Consider the following 10,291-nt stretch of genomic DNA (forward strand, 5'->3'; position numbering starts at 1 on the left):
GAAATAAGTTTTCTTTTGAGTGTCCCCAGGGAGCTAGTGTGCTCATTTCCTTTGACCTTTTCATAGCCTCCTATCATGAAGGCTCATATCACTTTACTAACAAACTAAGGAATTAGGAATTCTTAACAACAATTAATCATTGATCACCAATATGAGGAATACTTGAGAATTGTCTCTCTTTTTGTTACTCTTTTTCTATCTCTTTTCTATTGTAACTCTGCTTGTCTCTGCTCGAGATTTTAACTCACCGTGTCAGCTGTTTTTTTTAATGCAAATTGATGTCATGCTTTTCTGTGTTAAATACAATCATAAATATAGATGCTTTGGGCTTTTCAGCCTTCATTGAAGCATGAGTATTTTACATGTACTGTTCAGTCACAATATTTCTGTGATTTCAGTATATTCTGTGTCTGTTTCTCTGGGGTTATGTCTATTCGCATTAGTGAGCTTTTTAAACTATTCTGTTTTTTGTTTTAAAAGTTAATTGAGACTGTTGGCTTTGCTGGGGCCAGCATTTATTGCCTATACTAAGTTCTCCTGAGACGCTGGTGGTGAGCTACCTTCTCAAACCACCACAGTCCTTATTGTGTTGAAACACTCAATGCTGCGAGGGAGGGAGATCTCGGGGTTTGATCCATGACAGTGAAAGAATGGAGATATAGTTCCAAGTCGGGATGATGTGTGACTTGGAGGGAAACTTGCAAGCAGTAATGTTCCTCCTCCTCCTCCTCACTGTAATTTAAAAAAGTAGAATGCCTCTTGTTACTTAGGGAGCCATTATTTCAAAAATGAGTATCATGTATGTATAACAATGGGTGCAATGGACTTGCTAAGTTTTTTTTTTTCCTGTTTTCTCTCCCCACCCTTAGTGTTCACTCTGCGCCTACTCCAGTTTGTGGGATCTTGAATAATATAAAATCAACTCCAGTTGGTACTCCGTGTACACCTCGGCGCTTGAGCCTGGCTGAATCCTTCACTAACCTGCGTGAAAGTACTACCACAATGAGCATCTCTCTGGGCCTGGTTAAGTTACTGAAGGAGCGAGGGATTTCAGCAGCTGTGTACAATCCGTACAGCTGTGACAGGATGGGCCTCAACAACACTGCAAACTTCCATATTCCCAAACCAACCTTTGTACCGTCTACCCCACCCAACTCACCATTGTATTCCCTGTGTCCATCTCCATCTCCATTTGAATGTAAGGGCACTTGCAGTCACTATGACAATTTCCTGGCCTCCAAGCCAGCCAGTTCCATGTTAAAGGAAATGAGAGGGGACAAACCAGTGAGGCACAGTGAAAGCCAGACAGATGTGAGTATCTCCAAAATCAACCTGGTTGACAAAGTGAAGAGGCTTGGCATTGCCAAAGTAGTCCAGCCAAGTGTTACACCCGTGCAGGAGTCTTCAGTGATGGACAACAAAGGACCCTTTCTTAACAGGGCCCCAGGGTCAGTGAACGCCTTTGTCCGGGGCAGTCTGATGGGTGAGAGCCTCGCGTTAGGCTGCACCCAAGTGGTCACTGGTGCTATTGGGGGGATTCAGCTGAACACCGGCATCCGACGGAATCGCAGTTTCCCCACTATGGTGGGTGCCAGCATGCAAATGAAAGGACCTGCTCCATTGAGTTCAGGAATCCTTATGGGAGCCAAAATACCCAAACAGACTAATCTACAATAAGGGTTAAGCACAGTGTTGGTTGACTACCGATGAACTGACTTCGTGTTTGATACATTGACTTAGTGCCTGATAGGAATAAAACAAACTTTGTAAAATTATGTATATAGATTTACAGTCTGAAATTCATTGTACGCAACTAATTTAATTTAAGGACTTAGCTATACATATGTGTATATATATAAATATATATTAAGGAAGTATTCTTCTGTGACTTAAAACATGCACTCACATTGAAGTGGATGTTCTAAGATTAACTTTTTAATGAATGCAGGTAGATTGAATTTTGCACTGTTTAATGATGATTTGACCACACAGTACAATCAGACACTTGGAGCTGCTTTGTACTTACTATGCAGTCCATTTCAGTGTCATCACTGTGTACCTGTTATGGACATGCAGAGGACATTGTTTTAACTAATGCACTGTATTTTAAAGAAAAATAACTTGTTTCATTGTATGAAGCATCATTTTTAAAGTGTGTGTTTTTGCTATTAACTTAAAATGTTGTTTTGACAGCCACATTTATTCATGTACTGAACCCCTTGTTGAAGGATAACTATAGTCTCTAGGTGTGTGCAATGGAGTAAGATTAGCTCTAGTAATTATTACAGAATCCAGTGTTTGTGACTTTTATAAATCACTTGAATTAATGCACGATGTGAGGAGAAAGGGAACTTAAATACAAAATTCCCAACTGCACTGTTAGTTGTAAATACATGTTGGTGTCAAACCATTCACAACCAACACCTGTCAGGCCCCTTTGAATCTTGAGTTTATTTTCTCTAAGGTAACCCACCGTGGTCTCAGGCATTTATTCTATATATTTTGGAAACAAATAAGACAACTACTGCATGTGTTTTAACTGCCTCCTTATGATTTCTTACTGTGCAAATTTTTTAAAAAATGAATATTGAGATTTTGTTTCTGGTTTTACACCATATTGTGAACGATTGAATTTCTGTTCATTTGAAGAGGGGGGGGGTCAGGAGTGATTTTGAATGTATTGGATGATATAGCCAGCCTGATGCAGTTCCCTATATTGTAGGTCACTACTGGTCCATTAGTCAGTCTGTTGAAGGAAGATGCCAATTGTAAGCGTACAATCAAGGGGAGTTTCTCCACCAATCAGGCCGTGCACGTACAGGGACACAATAACACTTTATGATTGGGATCTAATGTATGAGACCGTTTCAACAGTAACAATTCATCTCCAGAGGAGTTGGAATAAATCAGTGTAAACTACTTAAAAACTGTGTCTTTTTAAAAAAAAAATTGTCCTTGACTGTCATGTATGTTTTAAAAAAGAAATCCTTCATTTAGTCTACACCCTATTGTCAGGGGGTCATGATAAAATCTAAAAAAGGAGGGCCCTTGAGATGCATGGTGGTGTCCCTACCTCTGAGCCAAGAGGCCTGGGTTCAGGTCATGCCTTTTCAGAGGGTGTAATACCATCTCTGAATGGGTTGATTAGAAATATCCAAAATCTGATAAGGAACATGTTAGAGCTGGAACCTCACACCCCATAAGTAATTTGGTCTAATGAAAGGCTGTGGCATGTCCGACCAATGCTACAGTAGTAGTCCGTGCATCCACTATTTGTTTTGCAATCACTGAAGGTTCAGTTGCAATTCTGAGCTATTTGGCCTCTCAGAGTAACAAGCACAAGTTCGCCTTTGGAAGTTGATGGTCAGTCTGCCTGGGTGGACATCAGGTGAGGCCACAAGCAGTCACTGCATTCCTGGTCGTATCCCATGTTAAAAAAGCTTTATGTTACCTGCACTTTGTGACCCACTTTCTTCACAATCCGGGTAACCTCGAGGGCAAATTGGAAATGGTAGGCAGCTTGTGGATCATAACCTTTCAAATATCAACATCCTAGAGGGAAATGGGACAGGGTGTAAGCAGATTCTGCCGAAATGAGCAAAAGGCATGTAGTGCCTGAATTGAAGCTGTAGTTTGCAAATAACTTTTACTGATCTTTTTTGAAACTCATCAAATCCTGAAGGGACTTGACAGGCTGGCTGCTGAAAGTGAGTTTCTCCTCGCAGCAGAGAATGGAACTAGGGGACACCATTATCCTGGCATTCTGGATACCTAGTCTAGTGACGTTATCACTAGAACACTGCCACCTTGCTAAGAGAAGAGGAGAAATTATTTCTGAGATTTGACAGTTTGTGGAACTCTTCCCAGGGCGCAATGGAGCCTGGGTCATTGAATACTCAGATGGCAGAGGTAGGTAGATCCTTGATCAAGGAAGGAGTCGAAAATTACCACAGATAGGTGGCAATGTGGAATTGAGACCAAAATCAGATCAGTCATGGATCTGATTATGGGGGCTGAATAGCCGCCTTCCCCTTATTAACATGTCGTTAGAAGGCAGGAGGAGAAGGCTATAACCAACATCTCTCATTTTCATAAGTGCCACTCATTCTGTATTCTGGAAAATTCTTATCCTGATTCTTAACCAGTTTTTCTCATTTAGTTGCTGTCAGACTGTCCTGGTTTTCGGTCTTTCTGCTTTTACTTCAGCCCAGCATTGGAAATTTTCATTTTTATTTTTAACAATAAAAATATCTAACATATTGCAGCCCACTTTCTAACATCCATGCGGTAAAGAATATTTACAAAGCATGTTTAAAGGCTGTAAAGCAGTTTGAAGATTCTGCTGACAACTGGCAATGTTTTATCCTTGTCAGTAGTTTAGATTACTGTACATAGTCATAGAGATGTACAGCATGGAAACAGACCCTTCGGTCCAACCCGTCCATGCCGACCAGATATCCCAACCCAATCTAGTCTCACTTGCCAGCACCCAGCCCATATTCCTCCAAACCCTTCCTATTCATATACCCATCCAAATGCCTCTTAAGTGTTGCAATTGTACCAGCCTCCACCACTTCCTCTGGCAGCTCATACCATACACGTATCACTCTCTCTGTGAAAACTTTGACCTGTAGGTCTCTTTTATATCTTTCCCCTCTCACCCTAAACCTATGCCCTCCAGTTCTGGACTCCCCGACCTCAGGGAAAAGTCTTTACCTATTTACTCTGTCCATGCACCTCATAATTTTATAAACCTCTATAAGGTCACCCCTCAGCCTCCGAAGCTCCAGGAAAAACAGCTCCAGCCTGTTCAGTCTCTCCCTAAAGCTCAAATCCTCCAACTCTGGCAACATCCTTGTAAATCTTTTCTGAACCCTTTCAAGTTTCACAACATCCTTCCGATAGGAAGGAGACCAGAATTGCCTGCAATATTCCAACAGTGGCCTAACCAATGTCCTGTACAGCTGCAACATGACCTCCCAACTCCTGTACTCAACACTTTGACCAATAAAGGAAAGCATACCAAACGCCGCCTTCACTACCCTATCTACCTGCGACTCCACTTTCAAGGAGCTATGAGCCTGCACTCCAAGGTCTCTTTGTTCAGCAACACTCCCTAGGACCTTACCATTAAGTGTACAAGACCTGCTAAGACTTGCTTTCCCAAAATGCAGCACCTCGCATTTATCGGAATTAAACTCCATCTGCCACTTCTTAGCCCATTGGCCCATCTGGTCCAGATCTTACTAATATTTGAATAGTTTTTAAATTGTGAAGGCTGTACATTTATCTAATGTTGTAAGTGATTTGATTGAAGTATTCAAGATATTAACAGGAAATGATGGGGTAAATTAAGAAACCATTTTCACTGGTTGGGAATTCTAGAACTGGGGGGTGTCCTGAGAATTAGGACCAGATGGTTCAGGAGAGATGTTAGGAAGCACTTCTACACACAAAGGGTGATAAATCTTTGGAACTCTTTCACCATCAACGATTGGTGTCAGATCGGTTAATTTTAAATCTGAGATGAATTTTTTTTTGTTAAACAAAGGTGTTTAAGGGGTTATGGGTCAAAGGCAGGAACATAGAGTTAGGCCACAGATTGTCATGATCTCATTGAATGGGGGAACATTGTTGAGGTGCTGAATGGCCTACTCGTGTTCCTATGCTTTCTAAGCTGTTGGTGCTTAGAAAATGTGAGAAAAGTTAAATCCTGTTTATTTAACAAATGTCAGTTCACTGCGAAGCAGCCAATGAACAACAAGTAACAAAAGGAACTGAGCAGTTGAATACATTTTTGATGGAATTAACATTTAAATCCTTAAACCCAGCCAACTACAACTTCTCTTAATGCGAATCTGTATCAATGTTTTTTTTAATTCACTCAGGAAATGGGCATTGCTGACTGGACCAGCATTTAAGTCTTATCCCTGGGTGCCCTTGATAAGTGGGTGATGAGCTGCTATTTTGAACCGCTGTGGTCCACATGCTGTAGGTTGACCCACCAGGCTCTTAAGGAGGGAATTCCAGGATCTTTACTCAGCAAGACTGAAGGAATAGTGATCTATTTCCAAGTCAGGGTGGTGATTAGCTTGGAGGGAACTTGCAGTTAGAGGTGTTTCCATGTATCTGCTGCCCTTGTCCTTCTAGATATAAGTGGGTTTGGAGGGTGTAGTTTTGGGAGCTTAGGTGAGTTTCTGCAGTGTATCCTATAAGTAGTACACGCTGCTGCTACTGAGCGTCGGTGGTGGAAGGAGTGGATACTTATGGATGTGGTGCCATTCAAGCGGCTGCTTTGTTCTGGATAAGGTGGAGCTGCTTGAGTGTTGTTGGAGCTGCACCCATCCAGGCAAGTAGGGAGGATTCATCACACTCCTGACCTGTGCCTTGTAGATGGAGGTCAGACTTCGGGTAATCAGGTGAGTGAGTGTCACTGTATCCCTAAACTCAGGCCTGTTCTTGCAGCCATTGTGTTTATGTAGCAAGTCCAGTTGAGTGGTCAGTAGTAACCCCAGGATGTTGATGGTGGGAGATTCAGTGATGGCAACACCATTGAATGTCAAGGTGATGGAGATGGTCATTGGCATTTCTGTTGTGCAAATGTCACTCACCACTTGTCAGACTAAGACTGGGTATTGTCCAGATGTTTTGAACGTAGACGGCTTCAGTATCTGAGGAGTCACGAATGGTGTTGAACATTGTGCAATCATTGACTAACATCCCCACTTCTGACCTTACGATGGAGGGAATGTCATTGATGAAACAGTTGAAGATGATTGGGGCCAGGGCACTACCCTGAGGAACTCCTGCAAAGATGTCCTGGAGCTGAGATGACTGACCTCCAACAACTACAGCCATCTTCCTATACGCCAGGTGTGACTCCAATAGCAGAGTGTTTGACCCTGGATACACTGCTTCCGGTTTTGTTAGAGCTCCTTGATGCCACACTCTGTTGAATGTGGACTTGATGTCAAGGGCTGTCACTCTCACCTCCCCTTTGGCAATCAGCTCTTTTGTCCATGTTTGAACCAAGGCCTAAATGAGGTCAGGAGCTGAGTTCCCTGCTAGAACCCAAACTGGGCATCACTGAGCAGGTGCTACTTGATAGCACTGTTGATGACACCTTTCATCCCTTGATTGATGATTGCGAACAGACTGATGGGGGTGGTAATTGGATTTGTCCTGCTTTTTATATACTGGACAATTTTCCACATTATGGATAGATATAGCTGTACTGGACCAGCCTGGTGAGGTGATTAGCAAGTTTTGGAGCATGTATCTTCAATACTGTTTCCAAAATGATATCAGGGCCCATAGCCTTTGCAGAATCTAGTGTCTTTCATCATTTATTAATATCACATGGAGTGAATTGAATTATCTGGAGGCTGGTAAATCTAATGCTGAGGGCCATTGGAGGAGCCCGAGATGGATCATCCACTTGGCTCTTCTAGCTTAACAACATTGCGGTGAATTCTTCAGTCTTATCTTTTGCGCTGATGCGTTGGGCTCTTCCATCATTGAGGATGGGAACATGTGTGGAGTCGCCACCTCCAGTCAATTGTTTAATTGTCCACCACCATTCACAACTGGATGTGATAGGAATGCAGGGCTTAGATCTGTTCCGTTGGTTGTAGGATCACTGGATGCTTATGCTATTTGGTATTCGAGTAGTTCTGTTTGGTAGCTTCACCAAGTTGACGCCTTTTATTTTTAGGTAAGCCTGATGCTCCTCCTGCACTCGCTATTGAACCAGAAATGATCCCCTGGCTTGATGGTAGTGGTTGAGTCGGGCATATGCCAGGTCATGAGGTTGCAGAATGTGTTGGAGTACAATTATGCTGCTGTTGATGGCCCACAATTGATGCCCAGTCTTTAGTTGTTAGATCCATTTGAAGTCTGTCCCATTTAGCACTGAGATAGTGCCACACAACACAATGGAGGGTATTCTTAATGTGAAGGTGGGACTTCATCTCTGCAAGGACTGTGTGGTGGTCATTCTTACTGACACTGTCATGGACAGATGCATCTGCAGCTAACAGCTTATTAATGATGAGGTCAAGTATGTTTTTCCCTCTTGGTTCCCTTGCCACCTGCTTTAAGACCTGACCAGCTTGATCAGTAGTGCTGCTGCCCAGTCACTTTGTTCCCTGCTGCTACTCTACGTTCTTGCCAACAATTTCATCTCACCTTCCCACCCATACTCCAAGGCTGTAGCAGCCATTATACCACAAGCATACTCACATTTTATAAAGTCACTGTGTGATTAAGGATGCATTAAGTTATTGAATATGTTCATGGTAAAACATGCACTTCTGGCATCCGTTCACCTCAAAAGTCTGAAAGCAGTGAATGTCTTGAATTGTATGATACAGAATGCATTAATTGCAATATCAGGCTGGTAAGCACAAGAAAGCAGTGGAAAAGGAAGGTCACGAGTTTAATCCCAAGTTCGTAGAATGTGATGATGGGCCCTGAATTTGATTGTGTGATAATGGTCAGCATCTATGAGAGCCTTTGCTGAAAGGGTCTACCTAGTGTGTCTTTGTTTTAACATGAGGTTGTGCATCTTGGGTGCATCACTGCTTCGGCAGCCAGGAGGTCATTCAGGGCAGAATATTCCTCCAGAGTTTGTTAAAAAGACTGAAAATATTGGTTATTACCACCTCAGCTTATGTCACCCCACTTCTAATGGCAACTAGCTTATTGGGAGCAAACTGGTCATTTCTGGAGGACTTTTAGTGTTCCTGGAATGTCGATCATTTTCCTCTATTCACATAAACCAATAGAAACAGGAGTAGGCCATTCAGTCCATTGAGCCTACTCCGCCATTCAATTGGATGGCTGATGGAGGTTTGAAAACCTTTGGCACTTTCAAGGACCTACTTGTGTTACAATGTACAGGGAGTGTATGAATTGTTGTTAGGTAGTACAAATCTTTACTATTGCTCAATAAGTAGTAATGTCAAAGGTTTTTTTTGTCCTGTAGTCATTGGGACAATAACCATTATAGTGAAAGGCAACAGACAGTGGATATTTCAAGGATGAGAAGGTGAGATGAACTCTCTCTCTCACTGCAGCTACAGGACATCCTGACTCCTCCATTAGCTCCCCAAGTTCCACCCACTTCCATGGATTTGTGCTGCCCCTCATTCGGGACCTGAGTTGTCCTGAATGCTGTCCCCCATTCTTTGTCCTCAGCGGAAGTGGATGGGTGCAGGCTACATACACAGCTTCTGGGGAATTACAATTCCCCAATGTTCCACTACTGAGCAGTGTAGTGCCTATAGGTGTGATTCTATTGCAATAATTAGCCTGAAAATTCTGAGTTAGAGCCACCCATTCAAACCAGTGTTTCATATCAGCACAGCACTCATTCAGAGCTTGTTTCAAGCCTTTGGCCAAATTTGTCCCATTCTCATTACCAGCTCGACTATTGTGATAATGATTACAGTTACTAGGTATTATCGTCCTCTAGAGAAATACATTATACTCAGATGATGGATCTGTACAGTGCTGTCCTCTGCTGGCAACAATAAATACAACAGTCAAATATTATTCTCTTCATCCTTGGTTTCTCTGTTTAAAAAAGAACACTCCAAAACTTTGGTATTTTTCTTAACTTGAGCCTTTCCACTCTTTCTAGATATTATAATAAATAATTTCAATAGGAATTCAAACTTCTTTCTTCATTTTGCTTGTTCTTTTTTGTTATCTCTCCCTCCCTCTCCCACACTCTCTCATGCATTCTTCCTCTCCTTTGTTCTGTCACTTTCTTTCTCTTCCTTTCCCCTTCTCTCTCATCCTCTTCAATTTCTCTGTCCCTCCCTCTCATTCCTTCTCTCATTCTGTCTATCTTGTTTTCTCACTCTTTTATATCTCTCCCTTTTTTCTACCTCTTTCTGCCTCTCGCACTCTTTTTTAACTCTTTGTCCCCCTCTTTTCCGCAGTCTCCCTTTTCTCGCTCTCACCTTTTTTCTCGCTCTCACCTTTTTTCTCTCTCTCTCTCATTCTCTTTTCCTTGCATTCTGTGTCTCATTCACTTGCTTTTTTTTATCACTTATTCCTCCTTTTTTCCTCTCTTGTTTTCTCTTTTTATTCCTTTTAATTTTCCCTCTCCCATTCTCTGTCTTGCATTCACTCTCCCTCATGTTCTTTCTCCCTCATTCTCTCACTTTCTCTTTCTGTCCTTTTACTCTTTTCTCTGTCTCTTTATTTCTTTCCCTTCTCTCTCCATTCCCATCTTCCACAAGTTCTTTCTTCCTTGTTTTTTCACCTTTTTTCTTTCTTTTAC

The 10,291-nt window shown here is 42.1% G+C and overlaps 1 protein-coding gene across 7 annotated transcripts in view; it reads left to right on the forward strand.

Moving 5' to 3' along the window:
- trak1a (trafficking protein, kinesin binding 1a) overlaps positions 1 to 9,555 on the forward strand; it is a 211,760-nt gene extending 202,205 nt beyond the window's left edge. For all 7 annotated transcript variants that reach the window (XM_043719532.2, XM_043719533.2, XM_043719534.2 and 4 more), the window contains one exon: positions 870 to 9,555. In XM_043719532.2, the coding sequence (XP_043575467.1) occupies positions 870 to 1,677 (808 nt within the window). In that variant the 3' untranslated portion in view covers positions 1,678 to 9,555. The remainder of the gene's footprint in view (positions 1 to 869) is intronic.
- The last annotated feature ends 736 nt before the right edge of the window (positions 9,556 to 10,291 follow it).

This window comes from Chiloscyllium plagiosum, unplaced genomic scaffold (genome assembly GCF_037043375.1).
Source record: "Chiloscyllium plagiosum isolate Xiang-an unplaced genomic scaffold, Cpla_swu_hap1 HiC_scaffold_34, whole genome shotgun sequence".
Lineage (NCBI taxonomy): Eukaryota > Metazoa > Chordata > Chondrichthyes > Orectolobiformes > Hemiscylliidae > Chiloscyllium > Chiloscyllium plagiosum.